General features: G+C 30.3%; 2 protein-coding genes across 7 annotated transcripts in view; one reads left to right on the plus strand and one right to left on the minus strand.

Moving 5' to 3' along the window:
* Atat (alpha-tubulin acetylase) overlaps nucleotides 1-20,399 on the minus strand; it is a 68,922-nt gene that overhangs the window by 29,067 nt on the left and 19,456 nt on the right. Inside the window, exon 1 of one of the 6 annotated variants that reach the window (XM_065503823.1) lies at nucleotides 8,380-8,446. The exons of 4 other annotated variants lie outside the window; for them this stretch is intronic. The gene's annotated coding sequence lies outside the window, so the exon portion shown is untranslated. One more of the 6 variants, XM_065503821.1, reaches the window with a different exon arrangement.
* On the plus strand, nucleotides 17,498-18,932 carry aay (phosphoserine phosphatase). The gene has a single exon (XM_065504592.1). The coding sequence runs from the start codon at nucleotides 17,864-17,866 to the stop codon at nucleotides 18,683-18,685; it is 822 nt and encodes a 273-aa protein (XP_065360664.1). The 5' UTR covers nucleotides 17,498-17,863; the 3' UTR covers nucleotides 18,686-18,932.

Below are 20,399 nucleotides of genomic sequence, written 5' to 3' on the forward strand. Positions count from 1 at the left end.
CTGGAGGGGTATAACACTGTTAAATGCCATCGCTATTTTGTAGCTATTAATATGTATTTGAGAGGAACAGTTACTAGAGATCTCGAACATGTTTCCTGTTACTACGGAGATACTTAGGCGCAAATGGACTTGGATAGGCTACATACTCCGTAGTCCAATATATGACATCGCAAGAAATTCCCTGGAATGTAATCCACGAAACACTTGGCAGCGGACAACACTCAAAGAATGTCAAAATTCAAATAAAACTTGAAACCAAATCAAAATCAGCTGATCGTATAAACTGGAGAGAATTTGTTGGTGCCCTATGTTCTACTATATGAACTTTCTATAAATTATACTACAAATTTTGTACATAATTGTTAAGATTTATATAAAGTTTTATTTACGTGATTCACACACAGTGTTTGTAATATAAACTTTAAATACAGATATTCAATTTTAATTCAACATATAACTTTGTGGTCTAAAGAATACCATACCCACATATTAATTAATGAAAATATTATTTAAATACTATGGTGTTCATGTTTTATGTAACTAAATATGTAATCAAGTTTAAACTTTTTCCTCTGCAAACCACTAGATTAATACACCTAAATACTAGCATTAGAGCGTATTGAAGTAAATTTCATTCTAAACTAAATTTGATGTTTATTTTTTAGAAAATTTACGTATACAAACAATACTTAACGGTATTTATAAATACTCGTACTGCCATAAAATTGATGATTACACTCAATTTGAAGGTCCTTATTTGTACAGTTGAAAAGTTATTCTTTACCTTGTACGATTTTCATTTGTTTAGACCTTTTCTATGAACAAACTATAATTAAATAGTTAAAGCTATACATAGTACATACATATACATAAGGAGCAAAAGAACAGTTTGAAATTTTCTCACACGCTTTTTGTTTCTGAAAGAATGTAAACAGCTGCGAAGTTTAAAAAAAAAACTCACCAAAACTACAAACTATCAAGGTATTATTAACAGCTTTTATTTATAATAACACTTATGGTTCCATAAACATTGCTCAATATAATTATAGGTCCATCCAAGGCGAAATGTGACTTTAACATCAGCTTTTAACATAAGCTATAATAACAAATCGTGGAAAAATAGAAGAAAACTGTAGCAGTCGCAATAAGGAGATTATAAAAGAATTACTGTGATATAGATAATACTAAGCAATCTGTTAGACTTATCAGAAGTCTAGCCAAGGTACAATCAAATCTATACTGTATTAAATGAATTACTCCTCGTATGAATCCTCGGCAGAATCACTTGATATCCTACTAAATACTTACTTATCAGTCTGCCAAGATATTGCAGCGTTGCAGCGGATATTGTCAGTGAGAGTAGGTCTCTATCTAGAATCGATGCAAAAATAATCTCCTATGATAGAATATCAAAAGCGACAAATAGTTTTTCCTCTCATCTTTCGAATTTAAAATTGCAGCGGTTCAAACCTATTTTTATATTCATATTTTTATAAAGAGTTGTTTCACTATACAACATCCTTATTAGACCTAGATGGAGCTTTCAATAACGTGACTACTCTTGCAAAGTTTTATTGATCTAGATGTTGAGGAGTAGATCAACAACTAGTTAGTATCCATGTTGAAATCAAGAATAGTTACCGCGTTTTGGCAACAGCGTGACGTGATTTCTCCACTACTTTGGAGTATCAGGATTGTCTCTGGAGGTAATAAGTCATATGCTTTGGGGTTATACAAGAACATACAATGAAAAGGAGGATACAGGTTTATCTTATCTGCGAAAGCCCGGCACTAAAAAGACACAGATTCCTGAGCAATTACATACTAACTGACCTCGTTGAGTTATCTGGGTCCAGGCTACATGACCTACTGATATATCTCACGACAACAGATTGGATTTAGTAGCTTCACACATCTAAAGAGTGGTGTGTACAAACGGAGTACTTTCACTGACCTCAACTGACTAACCAAGACTCATTAATATTTATTCTAATAAAAAAAAAACTAAATTTCATGCTTACAAGAATGGTATATATAAGTCAGAATGGTATATATAAGTTTGTCATTCCGTTTGTAATTTCCACAATATAATTTTCCGACCCTATAAAGTATATCTGGATCTGGATCCTTATAGATAGCGGAGTCGATTAATTCATGTCCGTTTGTCTGTCAGTCCGTCTGTCTGTTGAAATCAATTTTCTGAAGACCCCAGATATCTTCGGGGAATCTTCAATAATTCTGTCAGACATGCTTTCGAGAAGTTTCCTATTTAAAATCAACGAAATCGGTCAACAAATGGCTGAGATATGAGGAAAAAACCAGAACAACCTCGATTTTTGACCTATATCTCGATTACTAAGTCATTAATATAGACAATATGGATATCTGATGATAGATATTTCAAAGACCATTGCAACGACGTATATAAGACCATAGTAATCTATAATTATTGTATCCACTATACCGACATCATTTAGCAGTCACACATGCTTACATCCCATAACATTAACCTTGTAAAATATGTACAAATATTGCTAATAAAGCTCAAATAACCAATTAAGTATTCTTTGTTTATTTCTAGTATAAAAAGGAACTATAAGAATATGAAGTGTAGAATAAATTAAACGCCAACAAAGTTTTATTAACTAAATGATTTTGGCACGCCAGATTTGCAAAGTATTTTTGTGAAATCAATAACTGACAATCATTGCCAAAGTAACCATTATATTGGGCAATGAAATACTTATGAAGATATCGTTTAATTTACATGTACAATGCTTTCAATTTCACACTAATTCGTAAATGGTTGTTAGTTATAGTTGAGGAAATAGCCTTTAGTCCCTAGGCCTTAAAATAAGTAATTAAATCGTATAAGTAAAACGATTTGCTCTCAATTGAGATCCATCATGGCGAAATGGGTCTCCAATTAGAAGATTGGTAGATTACCTCTACGAAGCTTTGTTCGAATTTGGGTGATTGTAAATTAATTTTTCAACAATGGTCCTGACTAGCCAGTACCAATTAGTATGGCGACACCAATTAAGGTGGCTATCCAAGTGCATGAAAAGTTATGCGACATGACGAGACTGTGGGATTTTCACGTTGTTAAGTGAGACAGGTGGACAATTTCCTATGCTAAGTGTAAACGTAACATGTTTACTTTTGTTTTCATTTACACGTATGCTCCCGATTTTCAGACACGTCTCCACACGTCTGATATAATTATCTAGTTCTCTAGATGACATGCTTGTGCAAACGTGTGAACTAAGAGTGGCAGTATCATCTGTAAATGTTAAAATGGTTAAATTATCGCTCGTTGACAAATCAGAGGTGTATATCATGTAGGGTATTCAATTAATTGGGTTTCTGGTTTAATCGGTTAATCAAGCAAATAACACTATGCAACAAATGAAGACTTTTGGAAAAACACAAGATCATGACAGTATAGGTTCAAATCTACTACCAAAGGGTAGTAAAACCCTACACTCAGTTTTTCCATTTTGGTGACCGATTTTTTTTTATGGGCCCCCAAAGTTTCTGAAAATCAGTGAGGCCTCTAAAAGTTATTCTATGGAAGTTATTCTAAAAAAAATTTAAAAAAAAATTTTCTTCCTATATTTTTTCAACAAAAGTCCACGAAAAAGCTATTTTTTGAAAAAAATTTTAACAAAATTTATTTGGCGGACTCTTAGCTATATTAGTGGGACCTTTTTTAGAGGCCCCACTGATTTTCAGAAACTTTGGGGGCCCATAAAAAAAATCGGTCACCAAAATGGAGAGTCGAACCTATATAGTCATGATCGTGTGTTTTTTTCACTGTTGCACTGTGTAATTAATCGAGGTTTATATTTATTCGGTTAATAATCGGTTAATTTTAAATTATTCGATTAACTAAATAATTTCTATTTTAATTTTAAATTGAAAATACAACAACGAATTTTGTGTACAAAAACATAAGAAACAGCAAATAAGGTATTTGAGATCATTTTTGTAAACATATCGCCTATTTGCTGCAACAACGTCATAACTCAAAATCCGTGTTTTTTGAACTGAGTAATACAAAATACGCGCAGTTCTATAATCTTTCATATAGTTTTATCAGTTTTCAAAAAAGTCAATTATTTTTTGTGTGAGTGTTTTTTTTTTTTTTTGTTGTAAACATCAAAATTAAAATTCATATTTTCTCGTATATTTGATAAGTAAAAATTTAGGTTAAATACAGATTAGAAAAATATTAACATTCTACTATTTATATTTCTGAAATCACATGATTTGTTGAAAATTTATTTAAGAAATAGTAAAAAGTCATAAAATATTCAAAGACGTTTTTCTCGAAATGACTTTTTTGGAATTATGACGTTGTTGCAGCAAATGAGCGATGTGTAAGTTTTTTTTATGGTTTTTAGTGAGATCTTCTGAAATAATCTTTTATAAAAAGAATATAATTTAAACGATTTTTTTCTTTAGATTTAATAAAACTTTTCTTGGAAAAAAACTCTCTCGCTGATTGTAATCATGTTTATTGGATGTTCAAAAAATATCTAATTTTAATTTGAATTGAATGGGAAAAATAAAAAAAAAAAAAAATTTAAAGTGCAAAAAAAGGAATTTCGGTTAATCAGTTAATCGACACAAATTAATCGGTTTATTTGTTATTTAAAAATCGTCAATTTTAAATTATTCGAACAGTTAACCGTCCAAAATGAATCGGTTAACCGATTAACGGTTAATCGAAATTAAAAATTTTTTTCATTTCCGGTAAATTTTTTTTCGATTAAATTGTCTCATAATTTAAAAGGACCATACTTTGGAATTTTATCGGCATTGTCACATTCGTTATTTTAATAGGAATAAAATCAATAATTTCTATTGTTTCATTAAAAAACTTTGATTGTGTTAAATCTGTAAAACATGGGTAGTTAGTTTCGAAAGGAAATTTTTCAAATCAGAATGTAGATAAACAAATTTAAACCACTATTATTTTAAGCATCTTAATAATTTCTTTAAAAACATAAAATTTCAAATTGATTCATTCTTAATGACCGAATTTTTCAACTGTGGCTTGAGTTGAGTGAAAAAAATTCTCTTATTTGAACCGCAATGCTTCTTTGCCAACTGGCTATCAGTTGCTAGAATCGAAAAAATCAATGGATATACATAATAGAATAATTCAATTAGAAAAAAATTCTGAAAAAGAAGAAAACATATAAAGAAATTCCTGAAAATTCCCAACAAACATTTGGCCGTCGCAACGAACCTGAATATTTTATCTTTAAGAAGAAAGATAAAATATTCAGGTTCCAAAAAAATATTGTCGGGTAGGTTTATAATAATTGATGGTGTTATAATAATAGCCTGGTGACTTTCTTTGGTTAAGATTGCATTTTATAGAGTTCTAATCATCTTCTAGACAGACTGATTATTTCAGAGTCTGGTAATCTACGAATAGGTGGTTCCTCTAATACAAACTCATTCATGAGGGGATTGGCCATAATGAGGGGATTGGCCCAGGTGCCATCAGATTTTCTTAATGGACGCAACTCTTGAGCAAAGGAATATTCACACTCCCTTGTTGACCGTATCGAATTTGATAAATTAATGGGCGTTGATAGAGACGGAACTCAGGTGGTCAACTATCATCACTTGTAGAATATCCTGAATGTTCTGAACCACTCTAAAAAAGGATAGGACCATTCGTAGGAATTCAATTAGGCTTCTTACGGGTATAATTACTGGGCATTGTATGATTCGACACATTTCGGAACGTATGGGTACCCATAGCTATTGTAGAAGTTGTTTAGATGAGGAGGAGGAAGAATCAGTGAACCTTCTATGTGACTGCCCTTACATGAGCATAGACTACTAGATCTTGGTAGAGCTCTTTTTCATGATCTGGACCTTCTCAGACTGTCTAATAAATATAATCAGATTTATTAGAAGTACCGGTTGCTTCTCACGGGGACCACATAAATCACATAGTCATCGGAATTACGAAGGAAAACCATTCTCTTTTCATTTATGATTTTCAGCATACGAGGAAAAAGTTTTTCAAGGGTACTGCGATTCTCTTCCGAAAGAATGGTACTTCTGAATTTGTTACTCGCAGTGAATAACATCTGTTTTTTTTCTTTTACGTTTTCTCTTTTCGAGGAGATGCCTTTAAATATTTGCATTAGAATTCTATATACTAGGTTTTTTTAAGGAATTTGACTGGCCGAAAAAATAATAGTCCTAAAGTCTCACACTCTAGATGGGGATATGTGGGGGACCCGATAGACTAGACGCTAGTGTGCTTGAATATCAATTTTGGTGTTGCGGGTTCGATTCCCGCCGGAGATTCTGGGTGTATCTGCAAACAAGCAAAAACGCTTCGCAAAAAAAAATAATATAAAAAAAACTGCTGATATATTTTTTATATTTCAAACAATATTTCAGCAAATTTAAATACATTTCTCCTCACAGCCCATTTATCAGTTAACAGAAAACTGTTAATCAATTATAGTGATTATAAACCGATTAACCGAAAACATGTTTTTTTTCGAAATCTTTTTATTTGCGAACCGTTTAATTTAAAATGTTGATTTTCGGTTAACCGGTTTATCTGTTTTATATCACCGGATTTTTAATATTTGGGACTGAAATGAATAAATCTCATGATTTTGTATATTCATTGTATATACATTATATCAAACATTTGGTCTGATTTGAAACCTAAACTGCCGATATATAATTTAAACCTCTTTTGATGCAATTTTTTAAGAATTACAATGATTCTAAATAGTAGATGACGATGCTTACTTAAAAATCAATTGCGCATAATAAAGCTATTTAAAATTAAAATTAGTTCAGCATAATTCTAGAAGTTTAGGATAAATCTAAGTAATGATTCATTACAAACTTAGTAATGATTTTACCAAACGTTAAATTGAATTTGATGCACATATCTTCTTTCAATAAATATGAATTCAATAGTGTGTTTTGTTCTTAAAATTTAATTTTATTAATCATTTCGTTACTCCCTGTCTAAACTTGACAAATATTTATCATAACAATTAATGACGTTTGTTGTCAAGACAAAGTTGTCTGAGCAAAATCACTAACAATTTTATCATAACCTGATAATTTTTTATCTTGATAACCATTTTGACGTTTATCATGATAAAAATTTATCAGGTAGTTAGCTTAGTGTGCAAACGTGCTAAGTTCCTTTCAGAAATATTAAAATATGTAGAGACAAAAAACGTTCTAAAATAATTGTTTTATATATATTTTTTTAAATTTGTTAATGCAATTTTATTACTTATTTGGTATTATTTATACTGACAAAAATAAACACAGTTAAGATGTGCGTTTGCATCTTATAGGTCCTTTTTGTAAAAAATAAAATGGACTTAGCACTTTATTTATAGTTATTAAATATTAACCATTCCTGACCACTAACAACTACAAATGAGTAGCCGCAGAACAAAAGGTACTTTTTCGAATTTTTTAACAAATTGATTTTTTGGTATTTTTTATAATATTTGGGTTGAAATCTTCTAGAAAAAATCAATTTCCCAAAATTTTTAAATTTTCAAAAAAGTACCTTTTGTTCTGCGGCTCCTCAAATTTTAAAGCTATGTATACTTTATTGGATATTTAATGTTTTCTACGTAAAAAAAAGTATTGTTAAACTTTTAAAATAATTCCTTTCAATGTCGGTTGATCGGTTAATTAGGTTTTTTCGAAGTCGGTTAACCGAAAACCCGGTTTTCTATAAAAGGTAAATTTTTGGTTAACCGACAAACCGGTTTTGTATAAACACTAATCACTTAACATTCACAATACATGAATTAAAATAAACAAATTTATATCTACAAATATGTGAAATAATTTCAGGATAAGAAAAAAAATATTTAAAAAATATTGATTTAAAATTATAGAGGGAATCTGAAGTGATCAGGATTCCTTTAAATTTTAGTTTTTTAAAAAAATAAATATGGGAAGGAATATAAAACCAATCTAAGAAAGATTCTTATTTTTTAATCAGTTTGCCAAACAGATTTTCATGTTTAAGCATTTCTTTTAAAATTTGTATATCTTTTATAAATAACTTGTTTACAAAACAATCGAATTCATACGCTTTAACAGCAAAACAATTTTCATTTATGCGTTTTTTTATTGTAACAGAAAAATATTCCTTATTTATTTTGCAATATTCTTTCACATCAACATCATCATCATCATCGGTTTGTAAACTGATAACATACTTTATATATTTTATTTGTGGCTGACGTTTTATTTTATTTTTGAAGCCCCCCATGAACAGAAAATAATATTGTTTTTATGCATTTTATTGTTTTTTTTTTATTTAATTGTTTTCAATGAAAAATAAACTACTCCTCGTGTTTACGCCTTTCCCGTCAAAATTTTCAGCGAATGTCACTGCAATCAACAACACTGCAACTGATCAGCGGCACATTGTTTATTTATTTCCATTTTATTTGTCACAAACTGATTTTTACGAGTAAATCCCATCCTCTCTATTTACTCAAGAAATATGATGCAAGAAAGTAAGTTTCAATTATCATTTTTATTTCAGTATTCTTACATATACTAAGTATGACTTGCAAGTTGAAAAATAATAATTTCAAAATATGTCAGACATGCACACACATTATTCGTACATGATAATTACCAGTGTACTGGATTGATTAAAATACACATCGGAGAGTTCATCAAAATCACAAATAGATTAATAAATAAATAACAAATATGACTATTAAATTCCTAAGCCAACGAATTTTATATACGCTTCATAATGAATTTGTTTTTTAGTGTATATCCCGGTACTTTTTAATTTCCCGGGAAATATGGATTTATTTTAATATTATCTAGGATTCTGAGAATTTGTGATTTAAAAGGAATATAATAATTAATTAAACGCAGCACATCCCCGCAAGTTTATTTCAATTTAAGCATATTTTTATTCGCTAAATTTTCCAATAATAAGTAGAAATTTATGACCGATTATGGCCAATACGCTAGGTTATTAAATAAATAAAATAAATAATGGTAAAGGAGAAAGGACAAATAAAGAAAATACCCCGCATATTAACAATACATTTTTATTTACAAGTCTTCCTAACAAACTAATCATACCACACTCTCATGTTTAGGGTATAAAAACGAGCAATTCTATATAAAATTTCAAAATCATTCATTGTGATCTTTTTTTGTTTATTATTCCACAGACTGGGTTGTAATCGAAATTGCAAATTTCCACTTTTTTTTTAATTGTGTAATTAAACAAAATGCATAGAAACAATTATTGTGAATAACAACAACTTTTGTCGTCAATTGTATTTAATTTTTTAAATTTATGACTTTTAAATTTGTTTTTATTTCTTTCAATTGCATGATTAATCCCCTTGATTCTGTTTACACAATAAACACTTGTACATTTCTACAAATGTAACGCACTTTGTTTTGATATTTGTTAACATACAATTGAATGTATAAAGTCATAATAGAATATAAAATATGTGGCTGCAAATTAATTTATTGTATATAAATATGAATCAGTAAAAGTAATTAATATTTTTACGTTATAGGTGGGATAATCCATGTGAAAGCGAACAGCAGTCTGATTTACCATTTCCGATTTTAATGAAGTTTACCACATACATACATATTATATCCAAAATGTTCCTCATATCAGAGACTTTTTCAATGGAAACTCATTCCGTTGTAAAAATATCGAAAAATATGTTAAAACTTTCTATACACATTACTGTCCATAACTTTCAAACTACTCAAAGACCAGCAACATTTTTTACTCCAGTTTAAAGTCAAAGATATTGTCTTTCAAATGCTGTGAATAAATAATAACATCTCATGTCCCCATCAATGTCTAAAATGGATCGGAAGGTTTTAGCAATAGTTTTAAAATTATTTTTTTTTTTTAATTTTGTATTACATTTTTTATACGAATCGTACGAAAACTTCAATTTAAGTATTTCTCCGCAAAGTTTCTTTAAGTGTAATATTTCCATGTAAACAACTTAATCATATTGGAAGCATATTTATTGAATGCGTTTAAATAATGCATCGTATGATATGAAATTTGTTTACAAATTTATCACGTTGACATAGACCGATTATACACACAAAACACATACAAATTGTTTTGTGAGTGTAATAGATAATTGACGGTCAAAGGGGGCTTGTTGTTTAGCTGACAATAACAAAAAAAAATAAACAACAACAAAAATAAACATGTGATCGTGTAAACCACAGAAGTGTAAACAATTTTCCCGCGTCAAAATATCGAATGTATAGAAATTTATTAAAAGATTAAAGAAAATTGAAAGTGACACATTTTACTGAAAGATAATAATTGAATAGGTAGCTATTGAAGAAACAAGTTTTTTAAACTTCAAAAGACTCAAATTAACCTAAAAATGCAAAGAAAAATCAAAAAAGGATGCTTAACAAAACATTAGGAGATCCCTGTAATTAAAATCAAAACAAACAACTTGTTTGAATTTTTGTTGTCACCCTCTCTCACACACAATTTACAACAATTACACTGCACAAATTTAGGCCATTAACATTAAATGATAATTTCTGTTTTGTTTATTATGTATTTCTCTTGTATTTTTACATTTCGATTTGTTGTTGTTTCTATGAGTATCTTAAAGAGAATTTTCTAACGAGAGAAAGAGAATATTCGATAAATTAAATTATTATGGATTTCATTTTATTTCACCAGTTACTATCGCTAAAATCCAAAACAAAACAGCTGATTTCTTAGTATTTGTTGTTGCTGCTTTCAAATGTACCAAACAATAACAAAATAATCGGGTATTTTCCACTACAAACAAATTTAGACAGCATAAAAATAAAAAAAACACACCCATAAACGTTTCGAATGAATGGCCAGGCAACGTAGACTAATTTTAACCGTTTATTGACATCGTCAGATTCTTTTGTTGGTTTTCTATTATTCAATACGGAAGGTAGAAAGCAACACATAACAACGAAACAACACGTGAAGACATCATGCTTTTGGAAGCAACAACAAAAGTGCGTGATAATAATAGAATGCGTAAAGGGTAACGCAATAGTTGTATACGACTTTCATCATCAACCTGGATATACATACTTCAAATACACTTTAACTACAATGGAAACTTTTCCAAATCTTTAACTAATAGAAAACAAACTAAAAAGTATTTATTATTATATTATTGCTAAAACAATGGAAACTTAGGTTTAATTTTTATAAAAATTGTCTATCCCTAGTGACTCAGTATTTTGTTGGATTTCCCTTGTTTTTTATTACTGGCTTCATATCGAAATATCAATTATGGCCTTTGAAATATTTTTCATTTCCTTATAACCGCATCTGATACAGTTTCCTTTGTGGTAAAATTTTTAGTTCGTATTTTGCGATGTGCAATTTCCCATTGGTTAGGACATTGCTACTTCAGAAAACCCTAGAGTTGTGTATTTGGATTCCTCCGAAAAGAGAACAGTATTCATTTTCTGTCTTGACCATTTTAAATGTTCTTTGACAAATTGTATATGTATGAAATCGCACGGCGATAGCAACCACCACACTAGCCTCATTTGCCCTGCTGCTAACAATTCGAAAACTAACTTCTAATTTTAGTATGTTGATAATTTAATGTAATTTTTGGGATTTTCTTAAATTCTCTTGCTATTAAATTATCTTGTCTTGTAGTAGTTTTACGAGGTCTTCCTCCCAAATTTTGAGTTTTTACCTGACTGATGAAATTTTTAATATTTTAAAACTGCTGATTTATTAATTGATATTTAATTTTCATATTTTGGTGTTGGTATTAACTTCTCTAGATGAGTCAAAACATGAATGATTCCTTTAACCGGGTCCTTCTGACAATCTCTGAATGGGGTTGTGCGAATAGGGTCGCTTTCAGAGCTCGTAAGACACAGTGTTGCATTTTGACACAAAAACGAACGTGGTGAAAATATTGTGAATAAGCTCTTGATGTTCGGGGCATGAGAATACAATGTGATGTCCGCTTTTTTCAAGTATCGAAAGAATCATTCAAGTGTCTCAGGTTTCTGAAACCGACCGAAAATAGAATACAACTCCCATGTATGAGCCGGTGCTTCACAGTCAATTTTGAAGCTTCTCTATGCGTACAGGAGAGGGCGAAGTTGATTATTGGTGACAGTAGTTGGATTCGCTAGAGCACCGTCATAATGTGGGCTGCGTTTCACTGTTCTATCGGTACTACAATGGAATGTGTTCTGATGAAATTAGGAAACTTGTTCCTGATGCCCGCAGATTTTTATGTAATACACGTTTTTCATCAAGAACACATGCCTTTGTGGTTGATTGGGCAGTGGACCGCAAAACACACTACATCCACAAAAAAGTCGTTCTTTAGCCGTACTGTACGTATGTGGAACAAACATCCCGCTGAAGTGTTTCCTGTCATTTTCAATGTTGGAAAGTTCAATGTCCCTCCCATAACCTATTTTCCTAGTTCCAACACAATGTTTTGCATGAGTTGGAGTCATCCATTGAAAAAAAAAACTTGCATTTATGTTAGAAATCGTCGTATATAAAAAAATGGCCACTTAAAATCGGTACGGATTAAAGCGAGCATAACTTTTAAATGAAACAACGTATGTTAACATTTTATACATGAAATGAGTGGTCATTTATTAAGCTTTAAAAAAATATAACTGTAGGTTTATGTGTCTTTATTGCGACAAATGTTACAAATAATAATAAAAATAAACCAACATATAAATAACCTACCTGTCAACTTCTACCTCTCCATCCACTTCTTAAAGTCAAATGTCATAAAATAATAAATAAACTGGTACTTCGGAGAAGGGCCATAAAATATTTCCACTTGATTCCAAAAATTTGTTTCTGGGGCACCTGATATTTTAACAATGAAAATCACGTGCGCTGAAAACTACCTCTAGGATTGACTAAAAAAGCCGCAAGATACAAAACTCAGACAAATTTTGGGGGTGGAAAATTAATAGCGGTCGGCCTCATATTGCACCCCTCCAGTGGCTATTATCGGTCAGTTGTTGTCAATTTAAAAACATTTGTCTTGAGTTACAAAACATTTATTTTGATAGATATCCCACTAGCATCCCACTAAGCGACCAAAAAGGTTTTAAAGGAAAAGACCTAAGCTTTCTTTTGAGAAAAAAAAATTAATAAAAAAAGAGTCCATTTTGGAAAAAAAAAGTCAAAAAGGTTTTTGATTTTTCAAAAAAAAGTAAAAAATTGTATGTCTTGAGTTACAGAACATTTTTTTTATAGATATCCCACTCGCATCCCACTAAGCGACAAAAAGGGTGTTAAAGGAAAACACATAAGCTTTCTACTGAGCAAAAAAAAAAAATTAAAAAATGGGTCCATTTTTTTAAAAAAAGTAAACAAAGTTTTTGATTTTGCAAAAAAAAATCAAAAATTTTAAATCTTGAGTTACAAAATATTTTTTTTGATAGATATCCCACTCGCATCCCACTAAGCGACCATATAGGTCGCTTAGGAAAAGACCTAAGCTTTCTTAAAAAAAATAAAAAAAAAAAAAAAAAAATGGCCCATTTTGAAAAAAAGTCAAAAATATTTTTGATTTAAAAAAAAAAAATCAAAAATATTTTATTAAATTTTTTTAATTTTTTTTTCGAAAGATTGCATAAATAGCTATCTAAACTATTTGGGACACATTTTGCTAAGAACAATAGGTACTAAGTTATATGGATAAAAAAAACACCTGTTTGGCCAAAATGTCAAATTTTGACCTCCTATAACTCAGAGAGTTCTTGACCGATCTTGTTGAAAAATGGTGTCCGAATTACTATCCAATAGAACTAACATTGGTGCAAATTTCATCGCGATCGGAAGACATCGATTTCAAAAGTTGGTTCACTTGACGTGAAATTCCCCATATGTATAATTCTGAAAATTCTTTAAAAACATGTCGGAAAAGCTTGACTCTTCAAATCGCAGCTGCGGATTGCCTGCCAAATTAATATTTTTGTTCAACCTCGAGCTGCCGAGACGTAAAATTTTTGATCTGATATCTGCCGAAAATCACATTAATTAGCCATCAGTCGACAGAAATAAAAAAGTTTTATTTTAAATCACGGAACATAAACTCTGATCTAATAAAATCAACTGTATAAATATTATCAGTACCTATTAAAAAAAAAACTTTTTTTATTGTACCGACACAATTATAAAAATAGCAACAAATTAAATTAAAACATCTTTAAAATAAATGAATTACTCAATATTTTTATTTTATACACACAACATAAAGGTAGACGCGTGCCATTTTATCTGGAAATAAAAATTATCAAAATTCAAATAATTTATTGTATAACCCTTTACTACAGAAAACTTGTCAAAATGAGAAAAAAACGTGCTGTCATTTGATTAAACAGTCTTACGAATACAAACATATATATGTAGATACATTTGTTTGTACTTATGTATTTATATTTCTAATAAATATGTATGTATGTATGTTTGGCTATACAAACATGTGTTGTAACAAAGAAACTTAGAAGAGAGAAATGTTTAAATGTAATTTTGTAATTTTTGCAAAAACAAACAATTCAGGGTTACACATAGAGAAATTGTTATAGGGGATTTACAAAATATGTATAGTGTAATAGCGTATAAATGTTCGATCATCATCATAATAAAGATTAATACCTAGTAGAATTATAGTTTATTAATATTTATATAATTATATACATATATGAGTGTGTTGTTGAATAAACAATATTTAAACCCCTATCAAATTTTGGCAATACATAACTGAAATTGTTTTATTATACTACATTTTGTATACTGTTCATAACAAGTCGGCAACAGATCTGAATGTGAAATTCCCTTGGTATTAAAAACAATAACTGCAGCATATACATCATACGACAATATAGTACATACCTATTTTTTGACCAGAGCTGCCATAATTACGTTTATAGAAATCAAATGTTTGTTAAAATTATTCTTAAATCTACCACAAAAATACATACATAAATAAATATGTGGGCAGTAGTTTCATTACAAAATTACCAAGACCACATAATTTGCAAATGTAAAACATCTATTCATTACAGCTCATCAGAGATCGTGTCATATTTGGGTGGATCATCGACTTTGTATTCGAAGGGTAACACGTATTGTATTGAGTTACATATTTTTAAAATCCCAGAAGATCTTTTACGAATAGTGGTAATTATATTTAATGTTGTATCAAGTTTCTACCGGCATAAATCAGGTTCATCAAAAATTTCCTTCAGAATTTGCCTACAATGTGAACAAAGAGTTATTATGATTTTCTGACAACCTCATCCAAATTTCGCAACAGTGCAGACCGTCACAACGAATTCAACAACAAATGTTTAGTGGGAAGATCCTCACATGCAGCTTCTTAAATGTTGTATTACATGGAATACTCACTGCCTTAAACTTGGTGCTAAATATGGCAAAACAAATTAAATTTTATAAAATGGCAAGCCTGATTTAAACCACAAAATGAGTACAATGGTCATTTGTTTTTGGAGAAATCAATATAAATTTATAGCTTTGTCACAGCGTCGTCCACAATAAAGAATTATACAATACATTGATAAGTTTATACAGAAAAAAAGTATGATAACAAAATGCTAAACTAAAAAAAAAAAAAAAACTATTCTCTCAGACGATACAATAACAATGACAGACAAGTGGTCATATAAGTCAGTGATGTAAACGCTAAGATTTTAAATGGCAAAAATATATATCGAAAACGCATTATTAAACAAAAAAATGTTTAGTGACTCAGATATTCCTGGAGGCGAATTACCGCAACTGTAATCGAATAATTATAATAAAATGTGTTAAATTTCATGGCCGATATCGAATGCAATACGATAAATTTTACTCGATATCGAATATGGTAATTCAGCGACATCGACGATCAATAGTCTCCTTTGAAATATTTTGCTAATTCTTTATAGTCTTATAATTTTGACCCGTATTTTGCGATCTGCAATTTCCCTTAGGATTTCTATGGTATTAACATTGGGAAGATATGTACCTGCAATCTTAGAGATGTGTTTAGGGTCATTGTCGTGCTGAAATCTTCAAACCAGGGACATATTTTCCTCGGCGTATGTATCCATACACCGCCAAACTTGACTATCTTAGAACAGTATTCTATTATTGTCGCAACCACTTTAAATTAAATGTCCTTTGGCATTTTTTAGAAATAAGAGGAACGACAGCAACCAAAAAAAAAACAAATCTATTTTGTTTGTTGAATTCTTCTACTAAAATATTTGGGTTTTTATATGCGCACTCCTTGTTTACTCTCACACAAAAATATCACTCAGAATGACAATATATAACGAAGCAGGTAGACACTTTTCAAAACCTGTTGTTCTTATCGAAGATTGTTTTGCATCTGTAATAAATGTAACAATACGACTATACTGTTTTGAAAACTAAAAATTAATTGTATAATAACAGTATACATACTGTTATTTCACTAAAATAAAGTGATCGAGAAAAACTAAAAGAATTGCTACATGAAAGCGAGCCTCTTCATATTTTTTCGTTGACTTTCAAATTCATCCCCATATAATAATATTTCCCCAACCATGTTTAAATGTTTTTGGTTTTTGCCATTTTTTGGACGTCTAACCCATGTCTTATCATCACTACCAATTAAATTTCGCGTTCAAACACTTGGTAAACAACCTTTCTTTGCTTATGATTAAAAACTCGGGCATCTGACAATATAGTATGATCTGTCAATGATTGAAATGTGTTCACACGATTGTCGGAGATCTGACAATATTATTGTCAAGTAGCAGTCGGACAATGATCTAACAATGCTTTTTCTGACATTATTGCCAGACAAAAATTGTTAGATCTGACAACCGCCTAAGCAAAGCTTAACTGCAGTTTTGGAATGTACGTGGATTAATTATCTCCTGGTTTTGAATAATAATTTCAATTGAATTCTAAGGTACTATGGATACCTGATGTTTATTCTCTATTTTCAAATATGAAAATATTACAGGACATTTTTAGATTTAAACTAAATTCCAAGGCTGACTCTTGGTGAAGGAGATAATTCTATAGCAGATCTTCCAACTTCTGACTTTTTCATAATCACAAAATTGGCATTACTTTAACTAAAAACAAGTGAGCTATTTGTTGTTTATATTGAACACATATGTATGTTATTGTGTTACTACGCGCGATCAGCAGGCAAACGGCGGGCAGGCAGTCAGTCCGTCAGGCAGAGTACAATTATTAAATGAGTGTGTATTTTCAACAAAATGTTGTTTTTGTTTGTTGTTGTACTCAGTGTTGTGTTTTTGCTTTTGGAATATTGAAAAAATACACACTTGTCCGTAGTACTATTGGAAAAAAACTGACTTGACTTGGTTGGCACACTCGTATATAAAAGAGTTTTCCTATACACAAATTTACAGCAAATAAAATCAGTTACAAATTGCTAGTCTGGCGGGCAACAACGTTGTGTTAAATACAAAATAATTTTATTTAAAAGAAATTAATGAAAATAATTCAAGAAAATAAAGTACAAACATTTTTATTTAAAAAAAAAACAAAATTTGTGAAAGTGATCTTGAATTTTAAAAGTGATAAACAATCAAGAGAACTTTAGGCAAATTTTCTTGTTAGAGCTGAAGAAATTTTCTTGACATTTTAATTAATTTTATCGCAAAACATAATAAAACAACGTGCTCTGTCTAAATTAATAGATATACTCTATTGTTTGCAAATCGTAATTTTTGCTTAAAACGCTAAATAAAGAAAAATAAATTTATCATAATAATGAATTCTACAATTGGATTAAGTCTTGGACGTTCAGCTACAAATGGTTGTGCGACAGCAGCCATGAATGGTGCCGCCACTTGTCATGCTGTAGCAGCAGCTACACTTAATGTCAGTAATCTTCATACAATGGAGCCATCACAACAGACCAAAAGCAAAAATCCCGAACTAGCTAATAAGATCATCAGGCAATCGCACATTGTGTGCTTTGATGTAGACTCTACAGTGATCGAAGAGGAAGGTATCGATGAATTGGCCGATTATTGTGGCAAGGGATCGGAAGTGGCACGCGTTACTAAAGAGGCTATGGGTGGCTCTATGACATTTCAAGATGCCCTTAAAATTCGTCTCGACATCATCAGACCTACACAGAAGCAAGTCAAGGATTTTGTCAAATTACGCCCCAGCACCTTGACACGCAATGTTAAGCGTTTTGTAGAACAACTAAAAGCTGAGGGAAAACAGGTTTATCTCATTTCTGGTGGATTTGATTGTCTCATTGAACCTGTAGCCAACGAATTGGGCATCCCACTTTCACATTTGTATGCCAACAAATTATACTTTGATTACAATGGCGAGTATGCTGCATTTGATATAGATCAACCTACTTCCAAGTCGGGTGGCAAAGCAGAAGCCATCGCACATATACGCAAACAATACGAAGCTGATACAGTGATAACAATGGTTGGTGATGGTGCTACCGATCTTGAAGCTGTTCCACCTGCCAACTACTTTATTGGTTTCGGCGGCAATGTAGTGCGCCCTGAAGTACAAAAGCGTGCTCAGTATTATGTAACGGATTTTGATCAGTTAATCCATTGATTCGAACAAAGAATTAAGTAAATTTAAAAAACAAAAATAAGTATTTCATTGAATATGTATACCTGTGTGTCTGTATGTAGTAACATTTTCTATCTGTATGTAGATTATAAAAAAATGTAAATAAGAATTTCTAGTTTTAATTATTACCTACCTGCTATTAGTTATTTAGTTATTTTTTTATGAATTTTATTCAAAAGTAATATGTATTTTTGTATAATTGTTTTGTAATAAAAAAATTTAAAGAAAACATTTACTGTTATTTTTATTATTTGATAAAAATGTTAACAACATTCGTGTTAAAAGAACTTAGTGCATACCAGGGATGGCAAATGGAATTTAAAAAAAATTGTACCATTCAGCATTAAAAATTGTATTTTTTCGACATTAATTGTACCAAAACTAGGATTCCTAGGCGGAATTTTTTTAGAAATTCCCGTGAAGTTTTTTCACTAATTCAAACAATCAGTTTAATTTTGTGAGCAACATGTGAAAATTAACAAAAAAGCCAAAATAGGAGAAAAATTTTTATTTTTTTAATATTTCTAATTATTTTGTTTATTTCCCAAATTTCTATAAAATTTTAATTGTTTGAACAATTTAAATTTGTGTGAAAACTAGCAATATTTACAACCTCTAAGGATATTCATATTCAAGGAATATAATGACATAATAGTGGCTTAAATTTGTGTATGTACTTGAGAAATATTTGAATAATGATTAAAGCTAGGAGTATGACAAGACCGGTCAAATACCACTATTGCTTCTTTATTTCACAAAAATTTGTATTAATTGATATAAATATCATTATTTAAAAAAGCTGTTTATTTGTTGATATTTTGGTAATTGTTAGAGAACAAAAACTGAATGTATAAAACTTCATGATGAACAGCAATTCCAAAATTTATTTCAGTGTGAAATATATTTTCAAATTGTACCAAATAAGTCATTGGTGTACCACTGTACTTTTCAAGATCGAATTGCACCAAAAAAAGTACAATTGTATCAACTTTGCCATTCCTGGTGCATACTCAAAACATTAATAAAGAGAAGCATCACTCTCTTTAAAAACATACTCTTAAAATAAGAGAGTTGATCAGTGTTACCAACAGACCTGTTGATTTGACGATTTTTTAACGCAAAAATAGCTATTAATCAGCCTAATTATGAAAAAAAATTCCCCGGGAGTTTTTTCCCTTTTCGTTTTTTTAACATAGAATTTGAATAGGAAAAATGAGAAAAGGGAAAAAACTGCCGGGGAATTTTTATTCATAATTGGGCTGAATATTAAATGCAGCGTTGATAGAAGTGTGGAACAAACTTTTCGGAGATTACATTGCAATAAAAAACAGTACTTAAAATACGTAGCTATTCTAAGGCTTACTTCACAGATCAACCTGCAAACTAATGAAACAGTAGGTGGGCTGATACAGCCTGTTACAAATAAGATCATTCAAGCCAATCAACAGAATAATAATAATAGAAAAGTTTTCCAAACTAAACAGAAATGTGTTGGCGCTCCAGAAAGAATATGATAAAAAGGCTTAGAGCATACAGAAAGTATCACATATCGTTTACTAAATCAAGATATTTCGCATCTAGAACTTGTTGATTTTCAAAAAGAAAAATTAGAATTTTATAATAAAAACTTACAACAAATGAACAGGGATAAAAGTTCTAGTGGATGGTGGAAACTATCAAAATCTTTGAGAGTGTG

The sequence above is a fragment of the Calliphora vicina genome, chromosome 3 (assembly GCF_958450345.1).
Source record: "Calliphora vicina chromosome 3, idCalVici1.1, whole genome shotgun sequence".
Taxonomy (NCBI): domain Eukaryota; kingdom Metazoa; phylum Arthropoda; class Insecta; order Diptera; family Calliphoridae; genus Calliphora; species Calliphora vicina.